The following is a 26,530-nucleotide window of genomic DNA, read 5'->3' as shown; positions in this document are numbered from 1 at the left end:
ATTAAATTGAATGATCATGTCTGTTCTGTTTTTAGACCATGCAACAATGTAGGGAAAAATAAAGAAGGTACAATATACAAATCTTAAGATTACACTATATAGCACAGGGAACTATATTTAATATCCTGTAATAACCATTACAGGATATTAATAACCATAATGGAAAAGAATATGAAAAAGAATATATATGTATATATACGTAACTGAATCACTTGGCTCAGTTCAGTTCAGTCACTCAGTCATGTCCAACTCTTTGCGACTCCATGGACTGCAGCAAGCCAGGCCTCCCTGTCCATCACCAACTCCCGGAGCCCACTCAAACTCATGTCTATCGTGTGGGTGATGCCATCCAACCATCTCAACCTCACCTCATTGAGATGGGATGAGAATCACTTGGCTATACAGCAGAAATTCACACAACATTGTAATTCTACAATACTTACATTAAGAAAAAAAAATCTGAGAGTACAGAAGCTTCTTGAAGCTAGTGACCTCAGGTTACTCTCCCTTGTCTTCCCACAGAATTTATTCACACGGTTAGGTTTTCAAGAGTTGTTGAAGTCTTACTGATGACTGTTGTCGCTGACATTCTAACTCAGTTTCTCCAGGGACTTGGGGCTTGCAGCTGAGTCAGAATAGTGGCTTGTAGACCAAAACTTTTGCCTTACAAAACAGGAATTTTAGAAACAAGCTAGTTTCATTTCATACAAATGACGAACATGCTGGCTTCAGCCAAGGATGCATTGCTTCCATGTACGACTTTATTTTTAGAGGCTGACAAGCAGAGGAGCTATTTGTGATTCAGACGGCCTTTTTGGCCTTTAACTTGGATCAGGAGGGCTCTTGCCTTTTACTTCTGTGCAGACCAGTGAGTAATAGGATCAGCCTTGCAGTTCCTTCAGTCTGAGTCTCAGCCTTCAGGAATGATGTTCTTCTAAGGGGTCCATTCCCTCCTAAATTGCTTTTTGACACTTGAAAAATTTACTCTGGTGTGCCTTCTGTCAACAGTTCAGATGCTCATCCTTTTCAACTCAACTGAACATAATAGTTTCCCCAGCCTATATCCAGCCTCCTATCTCTCAAAGAGCCTAGCATCACTACCATTTGGGGAAAAAACATCAGTTTTGGTGAAATTTGAAGCATCACATCACTATGTACAGTTTTTAAAATCAGATTGCTTCTTGTGTGATGTAACTTTATTTTTTTGGTGGAGTTTTTTCTGTCATGTCAGTTTCATCATCAGAATCAGCATCAACATTGTGAATGCCGTGCAGCCAATATTCTTCCCTGTTTTGTTATGAAATTTGTGAAATATTTGGAAAGTGGAGGGGGGTGGGGAGAAAGGTACAATAGAATCCCACAGCCTGGACTCTGCAGGTAACAGTTTGCTTTATTTGTTCCATGACCTGTGCATCCATGTGTTTATCTTCTCCCCATCCATCAATCCAACTTTGTTTTTATTTTTTGCATAAAAGAATACTTAACCTTTAGATATTGCAGCATGACATCATTAACTAGAGTTCAATACTGCTCACCAAATGAGTTGTGTTTATTTTTATGTATTTCACTGGATTACTCTGTTTACTTATTTACTTTCTTTCTCTTCAATGAGGGGAGCTTCATCCATGCTTATGCTGTTCACTGGTCCATCTTTAACTCCTAAGCTGTTGCCTGGTCTATAGTAAGTGCTCAGTATATGTGCTGAATGTTGAATGAATGAGGATATTTTGAAACTTGTGATGTTAGAATTTTAAAAGCCCAAATGACTGATTTGTTTCCCTTCTTCCCAACACTTTGTGACCTATATTTTTAAAAAAAGATATGGTCATTTATCTATTTAATAAATATTCATTGAACACCCGTACTATACCAGGACTGAGCGAGGTTCTAGGATAGGGTAGTAAGCTACCTTTGATAATGATGAATCTTGAGAAGAATGGGCTTTGGTTTGGGAGCTTGTGTACAAAAGAACGTGCTGCTGGAAATGGTTCAGGCAGCATGGCCTCTGCTGCCTAATAATGGAGCTCTGCCTATGAAGTCAGTCACACCAGGTAATTAAACATTCATCATTAATCAACAAGCTTAATCATTCGTGCAAACAAAAAATATTTTCTCAATGCCTACTATGCTCTGGGCCCCCAAGAGTCAGAGACACACAAAACATGACTCAGTCCTCAAGGAGTATATAGCCATAAGTAGAAATAGTGATGTGTGACAACAACTCTAACTCTTCCTGATCTAGGAAGAAAGTTACTTACCTCAGTCTTAGAGAGTCAGGGAACGCTTCACCTGAGAGGTGATGAGAGCTGAGACTTAAAGGGAAGCAGAAGTGATAGACATGCAGACATATGCCAGCAGGAAATAAGATGGGAAAACATGGCATTAAAAGCCCCAAGTAGGTCGTCATGGAGCAGAGGTGCCCACGGAAGGGTGACCTGAAATGATACGAATGCTGGGCCCTGCTTCCCCCTGAAGGAAGCGAAGCTTTTCAGCAGAAAACTATCATAGTCACATACTTGTTTCAAAGAATACCTTGTCAGGCAACAGAGAACATGACCTGGAGTTAGAGGGCACTGAGAAAGAAATGAAGGGGCCAAGGCTGGAGATACGGAGACTACTTGGAAATCCACTGCAGAAATTACCAGGGTGCAGTGATGTTCAATATTTGTTGGTCTAGACAGTCAAAAATTGGAAAAAATCCTAAGTGTGGTAGGGTGTCTTAGAATTTCTGTCAAATTGACTTGGTCCCAAGGGTTTGTTGGTGCTTGTCACTGGCAATTGTGACACTGAGAATTGAAACTGACTTTCAGTTCCGTCAGTTTAGTCACTCAGTCGTATCTGATTCTTTGCAACCTCATGGACTGCAGCACACCAGGCTTCCCTGTCCATCACCAACTCCCAGAGCTTGCTCAAACTCATATCTTTCGATTCAGTGACACCACCCAACCATCTCATCCTCTGTCATCCCCTTCTCTTCCTGTTTTCAATCTTTCCCAGCATCAGGGTCTTTCCTAATGAGTCGGTTCTTCGAATCAGGTGGCCAGAGTATTAGGGCGTCATCATCAGTGCTTCCAATGAATATTCAGGGTTGATTTCCTTTAGGATTGACTGGTTAGATCTCCTTGCAGTCCAAGGAACTCTCAAGATTCTTCTCCAACACCACAGTTCAAAAGCATCAATTCTTCGGTGCTCAGCTTTCTTTATAATCCAACTCTCACATCCTTACATGACTACTGGAAAAACCACAGCTCTGACTATATGGACCTTGGTCGGCAAAGTAATGTCTCTGCTTTTTAATATGCTGTCTAGGTTGGTCATAGCTTTTCTTCCAAGGAGCAAGCATCTTTTAATTTCATGGCTGCAGTCACCCTCTGCAGTGATTTTTGAGCCCAAGAAAATTAAGTCTGTCACTGTTTTAATTGTTTCCCCATCTATTTGCCATGAAGTGATGGAACCGGATGCCATGATCTTTGTTTTTTCAATGTTGAGTTTTTTTTGTTTTTGTTTTTGTTTAATTTTTATTTTATTTTTAAACTTTACGTAATTGTATTAGTTTTGCCAAATATCAAAATGAATCCATCACAGGTATACATGTGCTCCCCATCCTGAACCCTCCTCCATCCTCCCTCCCCATACTATCCCTCTGGGTCGTCCCAGTGCACTAGCCCCAAGCATCCAGTATCGTGCATTGAACCTGGACTGGCATCTCGTCATACATGATATTTTACATGTTTCAATGCCATTCTCCCAAATCTTCCCACCCTCTCCCTCTCCCACAGAATCCATAAGACTGTTCCATACATCAGTGTCACTTTTGCTGTCTCGTACACAGGGTTATTGTTATCATCTTTCTAAATTCCATATATATGCGTTAGTATACTGTATTGGTGTTTTTCCTTCTGGCTTACTTCACTCTGTATAATAGGCTCCAGTTTCATCCACCTCATTAGAACTGATTCAAATGTATTCTTTTTAATGGCTGAGTAATACTCCATTGTGTATATGTACCACAGCTTTCTTATCCATTCATCGGCTGATGGACATCTAGGTTGCTTCCATGTCCTGGCTATTATAAACAGTGCTGCGATGAACATTGGGGTGCACGTGTCTCTTTCCCTTCTGGTTTCCTCAGTGTGTATGCCCAGCAGTGGGATTGCTGGATCATAAGGCAGTTCTATTTCCAGTTTTTTAAGGAATCTCCACACTGTTCTCCATAGTGGCTGTACTAGTTTGCATTCCCACCAACAGTGTAAGAGGGTTCCCTTTCCTCCACACCCTCTCCAACATTTATTATTTGTAGACTTTTGGATCACAGCCATTCTGACTGGTGTGAAATGGTACCTCATAGTGGTCTTGATTTGGATTTCTCTGATAATGAGTGATGTTGAGCATCTTTTCATGTGTTTGTTAGCCATCTGTATGTCTTCTTTGGAGAAATGTCTATTTACTTCTTTGGCCCATTTTTTGATTGGGTCATTTATTTTTCTGGAGTTGAGCTGTAGGAGTTGCTTGTATATTTTTGAGATTAGTTGTTTGTCAGTTGCTTCATTTGCTATTATTTTCTCCCATTCTGAAGGCTGTCTTTTCACCTTGCTGATAGTTTCCTTTGATGTGCAGAAGCTTTTAAGGTTAATTAGGTCCCATTTGTTTATTTTTGCTTTTATTTCCGATATTCTGGGAGGTGGGTCATAGAGGATCCTGCTGTGATGTATGTCGGAGAGTGTTTTGCCTATGTTCTCCTCTAGGAGTTTTATAGTTTCTGGTCTTATGTTTAGATCTTTAATCCATTTTGAGTTTATTTTTGTGTATGGTGTTAGAAAGTGACTATAGTAAAGTTGCAGGATATAAAATCAACACACAGAAATCCCTTGCATTCCTATACACTAATAATGAGAAAACAGAAAGAGAAATTAAGGAAACAATTCCATTCACCATTGCAACGGAAGGAATAAAATACCTAGGAATATATCTACCTAAAGAAACTAAAGACCTATATATAGAAAACTATAAAACACTGGTGAAAGAAATCAAAGAGGACACTAATAGATGGAGAAATATACCATGTTCATGGATCGGAAGAATCGATATAGTGAAAATGAGTATACTACCCAAAGCAATCTATAGATTCAATGCAATCCCTATCAAGCTACCAACAGTATTCTTCACAGGGCGAGAACAAATAATTTCACAATTTGTATGGAAATACAAAAAACCTCGAATAGCCAAAGCGATCTTGAGAAAGAAGAATGGAACTGGAGGAATCAACCTACCTGACTTCAGGCTCTACTACAAAGCCACAGTCATCAAGACAGTATGGTACTGGCACAAAGACAGAAATATAGATCAATGGAACAAAATAGAAAGCCCAGAGATAAATCCATGCACATATGGACACCTTATCTTTGACAAAGGAGGCAAGAATATACAATGGATTAAAGACAATCTCTTTAACAAGTGGTGCTGGGAAAACTGGTCAACCACTTGTAAAAGAATGTTGAGTTTTAAGTGAGCTTTTTCATTGTCTTCTTTCACTTTCATCAAGAGGTTCTTTAGTTCCTCTTCACTCTCTGCCTAAGGGTGGTGTTGTATGTATATCTGAGATTATTGATATTTCTCCTGGCAGTCTTCATTCCAACTTGTACTTCATGCAGCCTGGCATTTCTCATGATGTACTCTGCATATAAGTTAAATAAACAGGGTGACAATATACAGCCTTGACGTACTCCTTTCCTAATTTGGTGCCAGTCCATTGTCCCGTATCTGGTTCTAACTGTTGCTTCTTGACCTGCATACAGATTTCTCTTGAGGCAGGTAAGGTGGTGTGGTATTCCTATCTCATTAAGAATTTTCCACAGTTTGTTGTGATCCACACAGTCAGAGGCTTTAGCATAATCCGTGAAGCAGAAATAGATGTTTTTCTGAAATTCTCTTGCCTTTTCTGTGATCCAACGGATGTTGGCAATGTGATCTTTGGTTCCTCTGCCTTTTCTAATTTCAGCTTGAACATCTGGAAGTTCTCAGTTCACATACTGTTGAAGCCTAGCTTGGAGAATTTTGAGCATTACTTTGCTAGCATGTAAAATGAGTGCAGTTTGCAGTAGTTTGAACATTCTTTGGCATTGTCTTTCTTTGGGATTAGAATGAAAACTGACCTTTTCCAGTCCTGTGCCACTGCTGAGTTTTCCAAATTGGCTAGCATATTGAGTGCAGCACTTTCACAGCATTATCTTTTAGAATTTGAAATAGCTTAGCTGGAATTCCATCACCTTCACTAGCTTTGTTCATATTCTTCCTAAGGCCCACTTGGGTTTGCACTCCAGGATGTCTGGCTCTAGAGGAATAATCACTCCATCTTGGTTATCTCGGTCATGAAGATCTTTTTGTACAGTTCTTCTGTGTATTCTTGCCACCTCTTCTTAATATCTTCTGCTTCAGTTAGGTCCATACCATTTCTGTCCTGTATTGTGCCTGTCTTTGCATGAAATGTTCCCTTGGTGTCTCTGATTTCCTTAAAGGGATCTCTAGACTTTTCCATTCTGTTGTTTTCCTCTATTTCTTTGCATTGATCACTGAGGAAGGCTTTCTTATTTCTCCTTGCTCTTCTTTGGAACTCTGCTTTCAGATGGATATATCTTTGCTTTTCTCCTTTGCCTTTCTCTTGTCTTCTTTTCTCAGCTGTTTGTAAGTCCTCCTTAGACAACCACTTTGCCTTTTTGCATTTCTTTTTCTTGGGGGTAGTTAGAATCACTGCCTCCAATACAGTGTTAACAAACCTCCCTCCATAGTTCTTCAGGCATTCTGTCTATCAGATCTAATCTCTCGAATCTATTTGTCACTTCCACTGTATAATTGTAAGAGATTTGATTTAGGTCATACCTGAATGGCCTAGTGGTTTTCCCTACTGTCTTCAATTTAAGTCTGAATTTGCCAGTAAGGAGTTCATGATCTGAATTACAGTCAGCTCCCAGTCTTGTTTTTGCTGACTGTATAGAGTTTCTCCATCTTCAGTTGCAAAAATATAATCAATCTGATTTTGGTATTGACCATCTGGTGATGTCCATGTGTAGAGTTGTCTCTTGTGTTGTTGGAACACAACATAACTGGTTGTTATGACCAGTGAATTCTCCTGGCAAAACTCTGTTAGCCTTTGCCCTGCTTCCTTTAGTACTCCCAAGGCCAAGCTTGCCTATTACTCCAGGTATCTATTGACTTCCTACTTTTGCATTCCAGTCCCCTTTAATGAAAAGGATTTTTTGTGTGTGTGTTTTTAGTGTTAGTTCTAGAAGGTCTTGTAGGTCTTCATAGAACCATGCAACTTCAGCTTCTTTGGCATTAGTGGTTGGAGCGTAAACTTGGATTACTGTGATATTGAAAGGTTTGCCATGGAGATGAACAGAGATCATTCTGTCGGTTTTGAGACTGCACCAAAGTACTGCATTTCAGACTCTCTTGTTGACTATGATGGCTACTCCATTTCTTCTAAGGGATTCTTGCCCACAGTAGTAAATGTAATAATACTCTGAATTAAATTTGCCCATTCTGATCCATTTTAGTTCACTGAATACTAAAATGTCGATGTTCACTCTTGCCATCATCTGTTTGACCACTTCCAATTTGCCTTGATTCATGGACCTAACATTCCAAGTTCCTGTGCAATATTGTTCTTTACAGCATCAGACTTTACTTCCATCATCAGTCACATCCACAGCTGGGCGTTGTTTTTGCTTTGGCTCAACCTCTTCTTCAGTAGCATATTGGGCACCTGCTGACCTGGGGAGTTCATCTTTCGGTGTCATATCTTTTTGCCTTTTCATACTGTTCATGGGGTTCTCAAGGCAAGAAAACTGAAGTGGTTTCCCATTCCTTTCTTGAGTGGACCACATTTTGTCAGAACTCTCCACCATGATTCATCCCACTTGGGTGGCCCTACATGGCATGACTCATAGTTTCATTGATTTAGACAAGGCTGTGATCCACGTGATCAGTTTGATTAGTTTTCTCTGATTGTGGTTTTTGTTCTGTCTGCTCTCTGATGGATAAGGATAGGAGACTTGTAGAAGCTTCCTGATGGGAGGAAACTGGCTTTAGGCAGAGCTGGATTCAGGCTTGGAGGATCTCTTCAGTCTTTACCTATCTCGCCTTAGCATTTCTCTGTCTTGGCGTTATTCTCAGGCAGGCTGTCCTCTCACAGACACAGGGATGGCATTTACAGTTCAGGATGTCTGCCCTACCAGCTCAGTGACTGTAGCAGAAAGATCTTGACCCCAAAAGTAGCTGCCACTCATCATGGAGCAACCGTGACAGATGGAACTTGGGTTATAAACCCGTCTTTCAACTGAGCCATGGTCAGGTAGAGTCCTCTTGGTCAAGTGCCCATCCTTGGAGGCATGGGGAGCTGGGGAGACAAGGGATCAGGACTGGCACCAGTTCAGGCTATCTGAATGGAACATAATTGCATGGCTGGTTGGGAAGGGCAGTTAGTTCCACATAGCGATGCTGGCAGACCAGAACTAGGGGCATTGCATCTAATGGAGAGAGTCCAGGGGCTGAAGTCCTATGCTGCTTGTGATGGGCTGTGGTTGTCACTCCTAGAAAGATGCCCATGGCACATTGCATCTAATGGGGAGAGTCCAGGGGCTGAAGCCCTGTGCTGCTTTAACAAGCTGTGATAGGCTGTGGTTGTCACCCCTAGAAAGATGCCCATGACACATTGTGTAAGTGAGAAGAGAAATTCACAAAAGAGTAGGCACAGTAAGATCCAATTTTGGTTTGAGGATTAAAAAGGCTCCATGAGTCTAGAAAAAAAGGAGCTTAATAGTAGTTATTTCTAGGTGGTAAAATTGATGGGTGACATCTTTCTTTCCTTCTATCATTCTCTCTTGTCTGAGAAAAGTCATACACTGAGACTATGTTTCTATTTAAAGAAAAGAAAAACTTATCGAAGTTTTGACAGGACTTGATGAGGTCATAACTAAGTAGGTGAAGAGGAGACAAGGAGATGATGGGTTTTCAGAAGCTGACATCCCCTGGACTTGGTGACTGACTGGCTGTGGGGCTGCAGGGGGAGGCCAGCTGGCCCTGCAATTTCTGCCCTTGGTGACCAGGTGGCGTGGGGGTCCCCAAAGCTGCAGGGCCAGCTGCAGTTGGAGGCTGGCAGACATCTGTTAGAATGAATTTTGTACTTCTTAGAGATGTTTAGAACTGACTGTTTGAAAAATCAGACCTGGGAGAATTTATGCCATTGAAACAAGGCTTAGTTTGACTTGATAAAAATTGTGAATTACATTTCCAAAGAGGCCTTTATAACTGCCTGGTGAATACGGTGTATCTATCCCTCTTTTATTAAGTAGTTGGTAAGCCTCATGAGGGCAGAAACTCATCTTTATGTTTTAATTCCTCAATACCTAGCACATAAAATTGGTTCGCAGAAAGAGTCCTCTAAAATGTGTGTCAAGTCAGGAACATCCCCTGGAGAAGGGAATGGCAACCCACTCCAGTATTCTTACCTGGAGAATCCCATGGACAGAGGAACCTCGTGGGCTACAGTCCATGGGGTCACAAAGAGTTGGATATGACTGAGCGACTGACACTTTCGCTTTTCAAACTAACAGTAATTCTTTAAAAAAATCATTGCGGGAGTCAGCTCAGAAACAATGTCCCATCCAGTTGCTGCATAGAAAAAATCAGCTCGGTTCCATATGCATATAACGTAAGTTGCTCAAGAAACTGAGGAAAGACTCCATATTGTTGTTGTTCAGTTGCTGCATCATGTCTGACTCTTTATAACCCCATGGACTGCAGCACACCAGGCTTCCCTGTCCTTTGCTTTCTCCTAGAATTTGCTCAAGCTCATGTCCATGGAGTCAGTGATGCCATCCAACCATCTCATCCTCTGTCACTCCCTTCTCCTCCTGCCCTCAATCTTTCCCATCATCAGGGTCTTTTCTAGGGAGTCAGCTCTTTGCATCAGGTTGCCAAAGTACTGGAGTTTCAGCTTCAGCATCAGTCCTTCCAATGAATATTCAGGACTGATTTCCTTTAGGATGGACTGGTTTGATCTCCTTGCTGTCCAAGGGACTGTCAAGAGTCTTCTCCAGCACCACAATTAGAAAGCATCAATTCTGAAGACTCCATATATATATTTATACTTTATTGTTCTTTCAGGTATATCCTGGTCTGCCTTATAAGATTATTTTCCTATAAAGCATGTTTACCATTACGGTTCACAGAGTCCGGAAAATAAGATACTTGGTGTCTGAAGCGGTGTATTAAAGTGCTTTAAGGAGGCTGGATTCTGGGAACAGCTGGTCTGACTCTGAATCCCAATGTTGCCATTTCCTGGCATGTGAACTTGGATAGTTTAAGTGACTCTCTCTCTGTTTTCTCATCTGTACAAATAGGTTATAAGGTTTTTGTGAAGATATAATGAAATGATCACTATAAAGCGCTCAGATTGTCAGCTATTTTTTTTAAATCTCATTTGTTTACCTCCTAGAATGGAGTGATTTCCAAAAGTACAGGATTTCCTGTGTCTCATTTATGATGGGATTTCTTTGATTTACCTTGAAATGTAAATACCCTCCCTTTGAACCCCTCCCAACACAGCTGAAGTTTGTATTCCCTTCTGAAAGCAAAGCAAAAAAACAAAGCTTGGCCTGAGGGTAGGTCTCCACAGAAAGGTCCTTGCAGATCCATCAGCCTGCTCTTGTGGCTTGTGGTTTACTATACTCGGCTTCAGGAAGGAGGCTTGTGTCAGATGGAGTCTCTTGAAGGGCTTGTCACCAGGCAGACACCCAGCTCCTTGGAGGCCAGGCACACCTGCTCTGTGGTTACTTCCAAGTCCCCTGCCGGGCAAATCTCAGGCGAGCATCTGCTCATGTTGCAGACTCTCAGTGTCCCGGGACAGGTCCACTGTGGCCTGGAAAGAGACATGGCCAATCTGCCTGGCGCTCGTGAAGTGTGGCAGTGTGTTTGTAAGTGCTACCCTATTTCTCCTTAAGTCTCACCTGAGCTGCTTAAATGGATCCTGCAGATTGTCAGTCCCCAAGTTTATAGTGGGGACAAGAGAAGAGTTGAAGTAAGGTGTGTGGATGAAAACTTCAGAGGAGAACTTGTGTGTGTAATTATTTCTTCATACAGTGTCCAAGTTAGTTTAATACCAAATGGCCAGTCATAAAATAGTAAAGGCCCACCATTCCCCACAAGTTTTTTTGAGTAGGTTGTTTACTTCCCCTCCCTCTTATTGTTTAAGCTATGGGGAATCTTTGACACAGAAATATAAACAAACAATTTTTTTTTTCCTTCTTGGGTCTTGATGATCATTTTCTTTTTGAAAGCACCTTAGTACCTGATCTATTTTTCTAACCTGTTAAGTGTTTTAGATGCTAGATTATTTTATTTTTTAAAACAGGCCCACCTAGAAATTAGATAATGGAACTGCAGAAACAAATATCTAAAGCATGGAGCTTAGTCACCACATAAATTTTCTGAAGACAAAACCACAATTTCAAAGTTTAAAGCATCAGATTCTATTTCAGAATTTCTACTAAGAATCAAAAGTTTTAGAAAGAGATTTTTTTTTAAAGTGCCTTATCAACATTTCAAATGCACACAGGCTCTCTGCCCCTCCCCTAAACCCCATCAAACCCCCTCCTCGCCAGCTCTTCCAAAAGGGGGAGAAATAAAAAAGCGACCATTGCCTCTTGTTGGCAGTAGAATTTATTCAGTAATTTACTTTCCAGCCAACTGCAGCCATTGCCATTGCCTCTGGGCACTTGTTCAAAAACGCAGAAATGAAATAACAGATTGGCCAGACCGCACACAACTCCCCAGTCACAACCCTATTATCTCCTCATTCTGTCACCCCCATTAAGCAGCAGCCTAGGAGACAGGCTGGTGATCACAAGTATTTATGCAGCTTCTTCACGTCCACGGCTCAGGGCTCTCTGCCCAGCTCCCTCGTTCATCTTCTTGCGGGTGCCTGAGGGGTACCCGGGCCTTCAGGTCCCTGGAGCATCTTAAAGGGCTTCTGTGCCCTCTTCCTGCCTGGGAAACTCCTGGGAAAACCAAAGCAAGACACGGGAAGCAACTTCCGCCTCCGGTTGTGGGTTGTCAGCCACCCACCTGTGACCAAATAGGGTGGGAGCGTCGCTGTGTAGATTTTATTAAATATTCAGTCTCTCTCCATTTAAGTTATTTTTAGTTATGTTCAGGTCAAAGTCAAGCCAAGCAGTTGCTTTTCCTGTGGTGGGGCCTCTGCTGGGTTGTCATCTTCTGCAGGGTTCTGTGGCCAGATGTTTGGAGAGGAGAGAAGGGTCTCTGTTTCCTCGAGAGAGACTGTTTTCTGATGGTTGCCTTCTGGTGAAATTCCTTTTTAAAATTATGGACATGAGAGATAAATGTTTGTGAAGGGTATGGGCTTGCTTTCTCTCTTTGTCAGGTGTTAAAACAGAGAAGTTTTAGGGACTTCTTTAGCAGTCCAGTGGTTAAGACTCTGCACTTCCAATGCAGGGTTTGATACCTGGTTGGGGAACTAAGATTATCCCACACGTGGTGTGGCCCAAAAAAGAAAAGAATAAATAAATGAAAAAAAAATAGAGAAGTTGTAGAATTCAAATTATGAATGATCCAGAGGAACATGCCTTTTCTCTTTCAGAGTTGTCTATCTTGGAGACTAGACATGCTTTCTTAGGTTGGTTGGCTTTTCAGAAGTGGTTCACAGCCCGGTGAGCTTCACCTTTTATTCTGTCTTCGTTCCATCCATCCATTCAGAATTACATCTTTCATTAGTGAATGATTCTTAGAGGCGGTGCAGAGTGAGGGTGATGTTGCCTGGTTCACTGGACAGTGAGTACACCTGGAGTTGAAGGAGAGCGTGCAGGGTCTGCTGACCTTGTTGAGGATCGTGGACTCAGCCCCGCTCCCTCCAGGTTTCCAGCCACTAGTTGGTATAACCTGGATGAGGGCATTTCTGTCGGGAGCCAGTGTCTTTGTGCTGAGGAGACAGGATGGGGGGGAGTTTGCAGCTGAATGGTTTTTAAACAGATGGACTTTCCACTGAGAAAAGCAGGGTTGGGCTTGGGTTAATCCATCCTGGAGAGAATTAGTTCTCTGTGAAGGTGGAGTTGGGGCTGGGTGGGAGCAGGCCACTCCCTTGAACCCCTTCCCAGGTAAAGAAAGAACGAGGTAACATGAAAACATTTAATTATGCTCGCGACAGCTTGAGTCAAATTGGTAATGGTTGGTGTTTGTTCCTGCTGATTGAATTTTAACTGCCATGTCCCGTCCTCTCCACACCAGCTCACACTCCAGACAACAGCTTCCTGGGCTTTGTGGTCGAGCAGCACTTGAACTCCAGCGACGTCCACCACATCAACGAAATCAAGAGGCAGAACCAGTCACTCGTGTACGGCAAAGTGGACAGCTTCTGGAAAGTGAGTCGGCCTGTGTGCGTGCCTCTCGCTCTCAAAAGAAACTTGCCGTGTAATTTAATTCAGCTTTGATCCAGGGAGTAATCAAGCCAAGTGCCCACAGCTTAACAGGGTCTGCTTAGAAATAAACAAGAGCATGCAGGGATTTGGACCGATGGGTATTTGGGTGTCTGATCAAAGCTATACCTGCTCATCTGTACGGTGGCTGCCCCACAGGGCCCCTCATCCTTTGCATGTTGAAAGTGACATGTGTCGGCTCCTCTCCCATCCTAGGCTTGCTCCTGGAAGCCCGGGCCCCTCAGAGGCTGCGTGCATTTCTGGAGCAAGGCATTGCACAGGGAGACCCTTTGCCAAGTGACTCATTTCCTGTGCCTTCTGTGAAATGGTTCGTAAGGGGAGGCAGCTCCCTTTGCCTGGGGAGGGCGTTGGCCCTCACATCCTCTTGGCTTTGGTCACTAGTGTGGTCAGTAGTCAACTAACCAGGGAAGGGAGATACCTGCCTGGGCTGACGGCAGACAGTTTACTTGAGGACATCTTGGTTGAAGCAGCATTCTTGGCCACAGGCTTAGCCAAGTTTTCCAAGAACATTGGATTGTTGGGCCCTTGGGGGCCCCTTGGTTCTCCTGGGTGATTTCCAGGTCCCATCTGAAAAAGATACGATAAAAAAAAAGAAATGGATTGGGGGTGTGACCTGTCCACATGGCATGCAAAGGAAAGTCTTTCTTAGCATGTAGATGTTGCGAGTTTTTTTGGAAGATATGTTTGTACAAGACAGAACAGTCTCCAGGACTTGGAAAATATGTGTCTTCCTAAACATAAAAGTTATTCGCTTTCTGGAATGATCAGGGACTGTGGTCTCCTGGTCCCATGTCTCCCTTACTCAGGAAGCTGGAAGTCTGACCGCTGAGGGAGCACACGTGATGTATGCAAAGAAGATTCACTTGCTCTTGGTTATCTGACCTCGTGTTCAGAAAAGGGAAAGCACTACCACCCCCTCTTCAGTTCTAAGTGCTAACTGTGTGGAAGGGACAACACATCAGCCTATTTCCAGAGAAGCTAATTTATTTCCAGATAACTGCCTTTGCTGTAAACAGCTAGAATCCTGCTTTGGTTTAGTACAGTGGTTCTCCGGTGGGGACATCGGGCAATGTCTAGGAACAATTTTGGTTGTCTTGGCAGAGGGTAGGGACCCCTGGCGTCTACTGGGTAGAGGTCAGGGATGCTGCTGAACCACCCAAGAGTGCACAGAACAGCCCCACAGCAAAGAATTACCTGGCACAAAATGTCAGTAGTGCCGAGGTTGAGAAACTAGGGCTGGTTAACAAGATTTATTTTCTAATATATTATTCCATGTGTTCTCCTCTCAAGTAAAATAAAATCAGCTGAGATTGTAAGTGGTTACTTAAGGTGTTCCCCTGAACGTATACATCTTTGTTTCCTTTGTGTCAAAATCAGCCCCTTCTGAATCGGGCATTTTTCAGCTGCCATTCAGGTGAACTTGGGTTTAAAAGTGCACATTGGATGTTGTCATTCTCTGCTTCATTGTAAAATAAGTGGATCGTAGTATTAGTTTTAAGACTTTCAAAGCTGCTTTTAGTAAGACTTGAGCTCTTAAAAAAAAAAAAGTAACTCCCTTCCCCCTCCTGTACCTGCTCAAAAAACAGGTCGTGTGTATGTCCACGTGGACTTGAAACTACATTGGTTTTGGACCCCAGTGCTTCCTCCTAGGTGCTTCTGGCAGCTTTTTCAGTTTCACAAGGGTCTTCCCAGCTGCTGCTGCTGCTGCTAAGTCGCTTCAGTCGTGTCCGACTCTGTGCGACCCCATAGACAGCAGCCCACCAGGCTCCCCCATCCCTGGGATTCTCCCGGCAAGAACACTGGAGTGGGTTGCCATTTCCTTCTCCAATGCATGAAAGTGAAAAGTCAAAGTGAAATCGCTCAGTCATGTCCGACTCTTAGCGACCCCATGTGACTCAGTGGTTAAAAAAAAAAATTCAACTGCCAATGCAGGAGACTCAGGAGACACGGGTTCAATCTCTGGGTGGGAAGATTCCCCTGGAGAAAGGCATGGCAGCCCCCTCCAGTATCCAGTATTCTTGCCCAGAGAATCCCATGGACAGAGGAGCCTGGCGAGCTACAATCTGTGGGGTCGCAAAGAGTCAAACATGACTGAGCCATCTAGCCCTAGAAAAACAAAACAGTCAATTGGTTCTGAAAGCTTTTCAGCCACCTTGGACAAAGTAATACTGCCACTAAAAGGATGATTTCCGTGATGCCAAACAGAATCCTAAACTACTACCCATGTTGGCCAAGAGATTTGGGGTGTGATTTGGAAATTCCTCCAAAACTCCACAGGGTACCTGACCTCCCATGTGCTGGAAGTATTACAAAAGATGGAGTAGCAGTGTGTCTACTTTAGAATTTGAGTGCCAAAAATCTGGGACATTGTTTCCATTTTAATGCATTATAACTACCCAACATTCTTTGAGGCGAAAGGCGCCAAAAGATGAAAAATACCCTAAAGTTTTCACATAAATTCAGGATATCCTCTCAGGCTTTTGAACACAGCACAGTATATGAGAACTTAGCTTCCTCTTTCAAATCTTCCCCATCCTGTAGTGCCTAGTGGATGTTCATAGAAATCAGACACACCCTTTAAGTGCAGTGTTATTACAGTCATGTTTCCAGAGTCGTGTTCAACACTGACTTCAGCAGGAAGGTCAGTGAATTTTTTTCCCATCCCTTGTCCCTTTCTCTCCTCCCACCCAGCATTGCTGAGAAGGGAAGTGACGCCGCCAATCCTGGGCAGTTGGGGACTGCAGTGAGTGCTTGTGGGCAGGCACTGGTTTGGACCCGATGACTCAGGAGGTCCTTGCTCACCCTGAGATTCTAGACTCACTGAAACTCTGAAGATAGCTGCGAGGCTATTACTCCTACTCCACATACTCCCCACCTTCCGAGGCATGTGATTAGGGAATGCTACCCCATCAGCCCTCCACCCTGGGATGATTGGCCCAGGGAATTGTCCTCTGGCCTGAGGCAGCCCCAAGGCTCTTCAGTAGTGGGCTGCCCTGACTCTGGCTCAGAAAGCCACACTGGATCCATGGGATTCTTCACTTGACGTTGGAAATTAGAGGGGCAGTGAGCCATGGGGACAGAAATTGAAAGAATGTGTCCAGTGTTGTGATGAGGCCAAGGCAGAAGCCTTCCAGGAGGCCAGCGAGGAGGAAGCAGGACCAGTTTAGAAAGGGAGAGGGTGCTGTCGAGAGGATGACGGGGGCAGAACCACAGTGGGGGAGAGGTCCCACTGTGAGAGCCGTGGGGTGCCTTGGCAGGGGTTGGGGGTGAAGGGTGGGGGGGCTGGGGGCAGGTAGGAAGGCAGACAGGAAGACACCACCCATGCAGCCTGGAGACAAAGAGAAAGTAGCTGCTAGAGTTCCTGGAAGCTTTCTTTGTGTGTGTGTGTGCTTGAGCGTGTGCAGTTTTAAATTTCATTTATTTATTTATTGGTTGTGCTGGGTCTTTGCCGCTGTATGTGGGCATTTCTCTGGTTGCGGCAAACAGGGGCTGCTCTCTAGTTGTGGTGCACGGACTTCTCACTGTAGTGGCTTCTCATTGCAGAGCACAGGCTGTAGATGCAATGATCCAGTAGTTGCGGCTCTCGAACTTTAGAGTGCAGGCTCAGTAGTTGTGGAACATGGGCTTAATTGCCCCTTGGCAAGTGGAATCTTCCTTGGCCAGGGATCGAACCTGTGTCCCCAGCATTGGCAGGCAGATTCTTACCTACCGGGCCACGAAGGAAGTCCTGGAAGCTTTCTTTTTCTGGATCATACATCTCTATCTCATTGTGTTCCCTTGTAGTATTCTGGGTTGTTTCTGTTCCTTGTTGTTAAAAATACAGGCAAAGGAGGAGTGGGCTAACTCTTCAGCTCTTCCCTAATTCATGGTGGAGTTACCCTTTGGTCCTCTCCTGATGTTATAATACATAGTGGAGAGGTGACTGGGAGAGAGAGGACCTGGCTGTCCTGAGTCCAGAATCCCAAAGACGCCCACTTAGAAAGCATCATTACTCAAGACCCTTAGCATCACATGAGATTGCAAAAGCCTGATCCCAAGTACAAACCTGTTTCTTAGCCCAAGAACCCACAGATTTAGATTGTCCTCATCTATCTATGGGGCAGTCTGGTCATTGTCATCAGCTAATACTTGTGCCTAGAAAGAGGGACATCTGTCCTGTGTTTCTGAATTCAGAGTCCTTCAGCTTCCTGTTACCTTAAGTCATCAGGGAGTAAAAACTAAGGTAGTTTCTTAAAAGTAAGAGATTTTGAAAATTGTAGAAATTAAGTCATTGAAACTTGCTTAACTGAATTTTTCATTTTCATGTTTCTTAACAATTCATCCTGAGCACAATTGCATCTATTGATCCACATCAATTTTTCTATTGATGGTAGGTCAACATGTTACATACCATGATATTTGTATTACTTCTTGATACACATTTGCTGCTGAAGTAAATGTCTTGAAGAACTTGCTTTGAGCCCCTCCAAGAAATAGGCATAGCCCCTAAACAACAAGCTGGAGTTCAGACATAAGCCTGCAGTTCACCAGTGTGGGAAGTAATTAACCTCTTCGAGCCTTAGGTGCGTGACCCGGGAAATGGGAGCGGTAACAACTGCCGTGTAGGGCAGGGCTTCTCAGCCTTGAGTGCAAGGGAACCACATGAGACCTTGTAGTAGATGCTCACTCTGATTCAGACCTTCTGGGGCAGGGCCGAGATCCTGCATTTCACACAAACCCCTCGGTGATACCCAGGTGAGGTTGATCAAAGCACAAGGCCTTGGGATGTTTCGGGTTGTGGAGAGTGCTTGGCCCTGAGTAGTTGGCCAGTCCGTGAATAAATAATTCCTTTTTCCTCTTTACTTTGGCCTTCCTGCTCCTCCTGTCAGGCTGCCAGCTCTCATGTTACTTTTTACCCATGCTAGTTACTCATTCCACCAGCCCCCCAGTCTTACTTCCCAGTAAGCACAATGGCAAAGTGTTGCTCCTGCCAGTCTCTGGTGCCTGACCCCTTCGAGTGGGGCAAGCCCATGGTCAACAGTGGACTCTCCGAGGAGGTAGAAAGCCCAGTACCTGCCTAGTCATCTGTCATCCTGACATGTACAGTTGGTACCTGCCAGGCAGTAGGGCATAGTGGTCAAGAACACTGATGTGGAGCCAGACGGCAGGGTTCAAATCCTGCCTCTACACCCCAAGGTAAGTTGCTTAACTTGACTTGGCTTCGTTTTTCATGGGAATGACGACAATAGGGTTTCTTCATTGATTTAATTTGGGTAAGGTATGTAAAGTGCTTAGAAAAGGGCCTGGCACAGTGTAAGTCTAAATGTTTGCTATTATTAACATAATTATTGGGGTCAGATCGGAAACATAATGAGAACTGATGGCAATGTGAGGTTGTGGAGGAGCTGGGGTTCAGGGTAGGACTTTTAAGGAACTGCATTTACAAACCTGCTCTCAGATATTCAGATTCCAGTTTTTAAACTCTGTTGGCAAACTCTGGCCCTTGAGCCAATTCTGTTTTTGTAAATGAAATTTTACTAGAGCATAGCTCGTTCTGGTTGGGGCTCTGCCCTTCCAGCACAGGGGACACAGGTTTGATCTCTGCTCAGGAAGCTAGGATCCCGCATTCCTGGTGATGTGCGAAGAAAAAAGAGAAAGAAATTAGAAAAAAAAGAAATTGTGAGTCCCATATGGAAAAGAATATGAAAAAGAAAAAATATGTAGTTGTAACTGAATCATTTGCTATACACAAAAACTAACAAGATACTATAAACCAACTATTAAAAAAAAAAAGGCCATAGCTACACCTGCCCATTGCCTATGGCTGCTTTTGCACTAAAGTGGCAGAGTGGTATAGTTGCAATAGACACTGTGTGACAATCAAAGCCTAAGCTGTTTGTTATCTGGCCCCTTATAGAAAAGTTTGTTGACCTCTGAACTACACCATGTCCTTTGTAAACTGAGTCTGTCTTGAAGGACACATTTGGCCAACAGTCCTGGCATGGATCTCATCACATCTTTTTAGCTGTTTGAGGATTCTTGGTTATGTTCTGTGTAATTAAGGCTGATGGATAAGCAATCCATGGAAAACGAAGTGTGACTTTACTAAGATCTGTGTTACTGTAAAGACGGAGTCCCCAGCCCTGGGCCTGACATCTCTTGATAGTAGGCAGTCAGCAGAGGCTACCACTTATTCAATAACTAACATGATAATAAGTGAAACTGAAAGTCGCTCGGTTGTGTCCAACTCTTTGAGACCCCATGGACTATACAGTCTATGGAATTCTCCAGGCCAGAATACTGGAGTGGGTAGCCTTTCCCTTCTTTGGGGGATCTTCCCAACCCAGGGGTCAGACCCAGGTCTCCCTCACTGCAGGCGAATTCTTTACCAGCTGAGCCACAAGGGAAGCCCCAACGCTATACTGAAAGAGGGCCTAGTATTAGTGCAGGGTTTACACTTCTCAACTGTGGTGTTGGAGAAGACTCTTGAGAGTCCCTTGGACTGCAAGGAGATCCAACCAGTCCATCCTAAAGGAGATCAGTCCTGGGTGTTCACTGGAAGGACTGATGCTGAAACTGAAACTCCAATACTTTGGCCACCTCATGCGAAGAGTTGACTCATTGGAAAAGACCCTGATGCCGGGAAGGATTGGGGGCAAGAGGAGAAGGGGACAACAGAGGATGAGACGGCTGGATGGCATCACCGGCTCAATGGACATGAGTTTGGGTGAACTCCGGGAGCTGGTGATGGACAGGGAGGCCTGGCGTGCTGTGATTCATGGGGTCGCAAAGAGTTGGACATGACTGAGTGACTGAACTGAACTGATGTGAACTGGGCCTTTCACAGCCATTATTTAGAGAGTGCATGGTGACTCCATCTGAGGTATCAGCTGTCACTTCCTTCACCAGCTTGCTTTCTAGCACAGAAACCAGCTCAAGGAGATGAAGGGGCGTGGCCCATGGCAGGACCAACCCAGAGCCCGGTCAGTGTTCCAGCCCCCGCTAGGAAACATGCCTCCTGGCTGCCACTTGCACTAGGAGCTTGAGCAGAGGGAGTCCATGCTTCAAGCAGGATTCAGAAACCAGGAAGCGTGGGTGATATTGGTGCACTGGACAAACATTAACAGGTAAACCATTGCTCCTGGGTGCTTACCACACACAGAGTCAGCAACAGCCTCATAGCCAGTTCTGCAGAGTAAATATGCCTGATTTGAGCACGTTCAATTGTTTCTGGCTGCAGACCCGGGGGCCTGACGCCCCAGCCCTAGCCTGTCTGGCAGCAACCAAAGTCAGATAGTCTCATCCAAATTTGGAAAGTTCCTTTTTATCTCACTGACAAAGACTGTGCGCTCTTTTTATTATTATTTTTATTAAGTATAGTTGATTTTGTTAAGTATAGTTAAGTGTTAGTTTCTTCTGTACAGCAAAGTGATTCAATTATATATATATGTGTATATATATATATAAATACACATTCTTTTTCATATTCTTTTCCAGTATGTTTTAGGTAGGATATTGAATATAGTTCCCTGTGCTCTACAGTAGGACCTTTCTGTCTATCCATCCTGTACATAACAGCTTTCATCTGCTAACCCCAGCCTTCTACTCCATCCTTCCCCAACCCCTGCTCCCCCTTAACAACCATGAGTCTGTTCTTTATAAAAGACTGTGGTTTTAAAGCTTCCCCTAAAATGACACTGAACAGTACCCACAGGACCCAGGGTGCAGGGAGTAGGGTGATTTTTTTTTTTTCTTGTAATATAGTTTTATTATCACATTTCAATTATTAAATGATGAAATTTCCAAACAGATATCCCACAGAACTGCCATTTTTTCAATAAAAATGTAACACTACCATGGTTGCTTCTCACATTCAATGTTTACCCCATATTCAAGTTTCTGATAAATCAACTAAAAGTTGAAATTCTGTCTCTGAGGCATTTCCTGGAAAACTTGGCAGTGCATTAGAATGAGATGATATTGCCTTTAATCTGTAATAATCTTTAAATGTCTGTATGTAATAACAGCCATTCAAAACGAATGTGCAAATGAGGGAGAACAAAAGCAGTTTCTGAACATGTAATTCATCATCCAGGATATAGATCCCTACAGCTACCGACAGAAATGTGCCACAGCCTTTCCCTTCTCTGTTCTAACTTCCTGGCCTTTGTAATCCCGTCTCCACACAGCAGCGGCCCATGTGATCTTTTTAAAAATATAAATTGGACTGTGTTCCTCCTTGCCTGGAGTCCCTGCAGTGGCTTCATTGTAAACTTGGAGCACGTTGTGTCCTGTGAAATCCAGTTTGCATGGGGATTCAGGCTCTGCAGGGCTGCTCCCTGCCCCGGCTTCCCCCAGCCCTCACCTCCTGGGGCCATCGTGTCCCATGTGTGTGCTCTCAACCAAATGTCACCTCTCCCCATCCCAAACACAGCATCCTCTCCCCATCTCAAACACAGCATCCTCTCCCCTACTTTTTATGTAAATCATTTTGTGATCATATACTTATCATTTCTGTCAATCTCTTCTTGATTGCTAAGAAATGAAGCAGTCTGGGGACAGGAATCATTATTGATGTTATTCTACCCAGCACAGTGCCTGGCACACCGTAGGCACGCAGTACCTACTGGATGAATGAATGAATCTCCTTTTGATTTCTTTTCACATTGATTTATCTGTGCAATTTAGGGTATGTATGACTTGGGAGATTCCAAGTGTCTCTGGCCTGAGGGACACCGGAAGGAGGGATTTAAGGGTAAAGGAATGGAGGTAGCTGTGCAAGTTCCTCAGACCATCGAGAGGTGTCAAGAGGTTTTCAAGGGACTTCTATGGTGGTCCAATGGTTAAGATTCTGTGATTCCACTGTAGGGGATGTGGGTTCAATCCTTGGTCAGGGACCTAAGATCCCTCATGCTGCACTGCACAGTCAAAAAAAAAATTTTTTTTTGTTTTTCAAAAGCTCTGGTGAAATTAGCAGTGAGAGAGCCTGGGAAGAGGCTGGACTATCTGTGGGATTTTTTGAGTAGCACTTCCAGCTTCCTTTTCCTGCCCTCTCCCCTGGTGGCTCAGTGGTAAAGAATCTGCCTGCCAATGCAGTGAGATATGGGTTCAATCCCTGGGTTGGGAAGATCCCCTGAAGGAGGAAATGGCAACCCACTCCAGTATTCTTGCCTGGGAAATCCCATGGATAGAGGAGCCTGGTGGGCTACAGTCCGTGGGGTTGCAAAGAGTCGCACGTGACTGAGCGACTAAACAACATGAATGAAGAAGATTGAATTATTGATAAACACAGCAACATGGCAGACCTTAAAATAATGACACTGAGTGGGAGAATCAAACATGAGAAAGAGTCTATACTATATGAGTCTTTGAATATAAAACTCTGCTCCTGCTGCTGCTGCTAAGTCGCTTCAGTCGTGTCCTACTCTGTGCGACCCCATAGACGGCAGCCCACCAGGCTCCCCCGTCCCTGGGATTCTCCAGGCAAGAACACTGGAGTGGGTTGCCATTTCCTTCTCCAATGCAGGAAAGTGAAAAGTGAAAGTGAAGTCGCTCAGTCGTGTCCGACTCTTAGTGACCCCATGGACTGCAGCCTACCAGGCTCCTCTGTCCATGGGATTTTCCAGGCAAGAGTACTGGAGTGGGGTGCCATTGCCTTCTCTGATATAAAACTCTAGAAAAGGCAAACTGATACATGGGGATAGAAGGCAGATGGCTGGTTGCCGGGAGGAGGGGTGAGAGAGGTGGGCATGTCTGCTGTCTTGGTGGTGGTGATGGGTCCGAGTTATATCCATATGTCAGCACTTACAAATTGCACACTTTAAATATGTGCCACTTTTTTTCCTTGGAGGAGGGGCAAACATTTGAACAGATGACCGTGTGGAAGGAGCAGGCTTTTTGAATACATCTGTACAAGATGCCTCAGAAGCCAAGCATCTGGGAGGGAAAATGTTCATTGTTACAATGTTGCCAGAAACTGTTATATTGCTTTTAAAAAACACACCTGGCCATGGGTACAAGTTTAAAAAAACAAACAAACAAAAAATGCAGTTTATTATACACCAATCATACCTCAATAAGGCTGTTAAAAATTAAATCAAAGTTAACAGGACCTGTGGGCCTTTGGCCTGAAGCTAGAAATGGTTTTTACATTTTTAAAGTTGTAAAAAATACAATGAATAATAAGTAAAAGCAAAGGGATATATGACAGAGAGCATACATGCTCACACAAAGTCTAAAATATTTGCTGCTAGAGAAAGTTTGCTGAGCCCTGGATGAGATCAGTGATTATTCACCTGTGTCCTTCAGAGCCCCGGAGACCAGCTCCTCCGGGCCCACTTACTACAGCAGCCCCGGTTTGTCTGTGGCATAGATTTGGATGTCCAGTCAGATTTCTCTGGGAGAAAGAGTACAGCTGCTTTAAACAACCAGAAATAAATCTTGAAAGTCTCTCTTCTGAGTCTGATAAAATCTCATTCTAGAAACTGTGTCATCATCTAGCTCACTAATTTCGTTGATTTGGACTTAATTTAAATTAATGCAAAATTGGAAATAGTTGTTTGGAGAACTGCCATTTTATTTCATAAGAAGATTTAACTGCTCTTAGTATGTTGTTTCGGAGAAGGCAATGGCACCCCACTCCAGTACTCTTGCCTAGAAAATCCCATGGAAGGAGGAGCCTGGTGAGCTCCAGTCCATGGGGTCGCTAAGAGTCAGACACGACTGAGTGACTTCACTTTCCCTTTTCACTTTCATGCATTGGAGAAGGAAATGGCAACCCACTCCAGTGTTCTTGCCTGGAGAATCCCAGGGACGGCGGAGCCTGATGGGCTGTCGTCTATGGGGTCACACAGAGTTGGACACGACTGAAGCGACTTAGCAGCAGCAGCAGCAGTATATTGTTTTAATGAATCACCAAAGACCTTTGTCATTAAAGGATGTATTGAAATCCTTGAAAGGAACATGTTTTTGTAAGCAGGTTAAACCTTGTCATCTTGTTCTTTAAAATACTTGGCCAGACTTTTCTTCCCAGATGAGATGGAGATAAACCAGATACATTCAAGTCTGTTGTTGTTTAGTCGCTAAGTCATGTCCAACTCTTTTGCATCCCCACAAACTTTAGCCCTCCAGGCTCCTCTGTCCACAGGATTTCCAAGGCAAGAATACTGGTGTGGGTTGCCATTTCCTACTCTAGGGGATCTTCCCAACCCAGGGCTTGAACCTGTGTCTCCTGCATTGGCAGGTGGGTTCTTTACCACTGGGCCACATAGGAAGTCCCATATTTAAGCCTACCTTAAGTCAAATTGGCCTATATATTTTGAATAATGAAATTAAAATCAGTCTTACTAAAGTTTTTCCGGAAAATGTAGGCATTGTGATCACAGGTCCTGGTTCTGGTTTCCATCAGAAGAGCCTTTGGAAGCATCCCTGTATCTCTCCCGGTTTATCCCCCTTGAATGGGCAATCAGAAAAGACCCCATCACGGTCTCTGTGAGACCACCCTTGCCAGAGGCAGGGAGTATGTCTCTTCCCCTCAGGGATGACTTCCATGTCCCCGAGTGGACATGCTCCTCCTGGGTGATTGCTGGCCAAGCCTTGGTCACCTGTACATGCTGTCCTGTCTGGCTCAGTGCCTGGCCCATGAAAAGGGCAGTCATTCTGCAGAGCCTTTGCCCACATTTAAGTATAAGCTTAGGGGTGTGGGACAGGGGAACAAGGAAGAGATGCCAAACGCAAAGAGAAACATCAGGCATGAATCATAGTCTTTTAAGACATTAAAGCCTACAGTCCAGAAGACTTAAGGACTTTTCAAACACTAGCCTGGGCTGCGTGCTGACTGTACCTAAGCCCGCAGGGCATCTGGCATGAGCCCGTCGGAGTGTAGGAGCGAATGTGCGCAGGACTGAATGCTGAACTCAGAGCTCAGAGAGCCTTGGGCGGCCTTTTCCCCCCAATCTCATCATCGTAGCGGTCTGCCCCCTGATTCAGCCAGCTCTCGGCTGTCATCTTAAACCCACTGAGGTTTCCTTGTCGACTGGCACATAGAGCACATTTTCCTCGTCATCCTCCTGTTTAAGCCCAGAAACGTGGGCTGAAAACAGTCTGGAGCAGCTGGAGGAGCCCTGGGTGGGAAGCAGATGCCCAGGTTCTAATTTCGACTGCACTGCTCGCTGGCTGCTTGTCCTTGGAATTCTTTTGCCCTCCAGGTCTCACTTTCCTCATCTGTAAAATGAGGTGGAGGCCTGGATGTTCTTTTGTTTGGTTCCCCAGAGTTCCACGATTCTATAATCTGAACTCCTCCTTGGCCTCCTCCTAATTCTTTTAAGAGCAAGGGCGCAGGGAAGAGCACCTCCAGGACAATGTTATGGGCCATCAGAAATAGGACAACAGGATGGTAATTGGACCAGGCCAGGCACAGAGTCCATAAAACCCACCGCCTGGGGAAAGGATGGGGTTCCTGGGACTTAGCATTCGTTTATGTAAAAGAGATTTCAGAGAGTCACCGACAGTAAGCTTATGTGAGTCAACAGTGTGGATAATGGACCTTCAGTGGTGAAGGATTGGTGTTCCCATCCATTTGAGAGCACTTTGTGCTCTAGGGTGTGGTGGTGACTTCTGATGGGGTTCCATCCTGGTTCTGCCCTGACCAGCTGTGTGGTCGCAGGCCAGTGCCTTAGGCTCCCTGGGCCTCTCTCCTCTCATCTTTAAAATGGGTGGTAATAACAGCACCCCTCTTAGCGTTCTGAGTAAGAATGCATGAGTTACTAAATACAAAGCTCTTAAAGCAATGCCTGGTGTTCCTTAGTATCTGTTAGGTTTCACTGTTACTGTTATAATCTAGGTAAATTAGACCTTTAGATTGGAAGGAATACAATGTACGGAGACTCGGACCTTGCTTTACAAAGACTGCTTGAAGAACCTAGCGTGTTTGGCTGGGAAACAGTGAGCGTGATGGAGGCTATGGGTGAGAACTCCACAGGGGCAGCCAGGAGATGAGGAATCAGACTGGTCCTGGATAATCCACCAAAGGATGGTAAACAGGC

At 44.2% G+C, this 26,530-nt stretch overlaps 1 protein-coding gene across 12 annotated transcripts in view; it reads left to right on the top strand.

Annotated features, from left to right (window-relative positions):
* Nucleotides 1–26,530, top strand: part of MGAT5 (alpha-1,6-mannosylglycoprotein 6-beta-N-acetylglucosaminyltransferase) — a 398,270-nt gene that overhangs the window by 269,968 nt on the left and 101,772 nt on the right. For all 12 annotated transcript variants that reach the window (XM_059875762.1, XM_059875759.1, XM_005202537.5 and 9 more), the window contains one exon: nucleotides 13,300–13,433. In XM_059875762.1, coding sequence (XP_059731745.1) covers nucleotides 13,300–13,433 — 134 coding nt within the window. The remainder of the gene's footprint in view (nucleotides 1–13,299; nucleotides 13,434–26,530) is intronic.

Source organism: Bos taurus, chromosome 2 (assembly GCF_002263795.3).
Source record: "Bos taurus isolate L1 Dominette 01449 registration number 42190680 breed Hereford chromosome 2, ARS-UCD2.0, whole genome shotgun sequence".
NCBI classification, from domain to species: domain Eukaryota; kingdom Metazoa; phylum Chordata; class Mammalia; order Artiodactyla; family Bovidae; genus Bos; species Bos taurus.
Note: the sequence above shows the minus strand (reverse complement) of the source record. Positions and strands in the feature narration are given on the sequence as shown.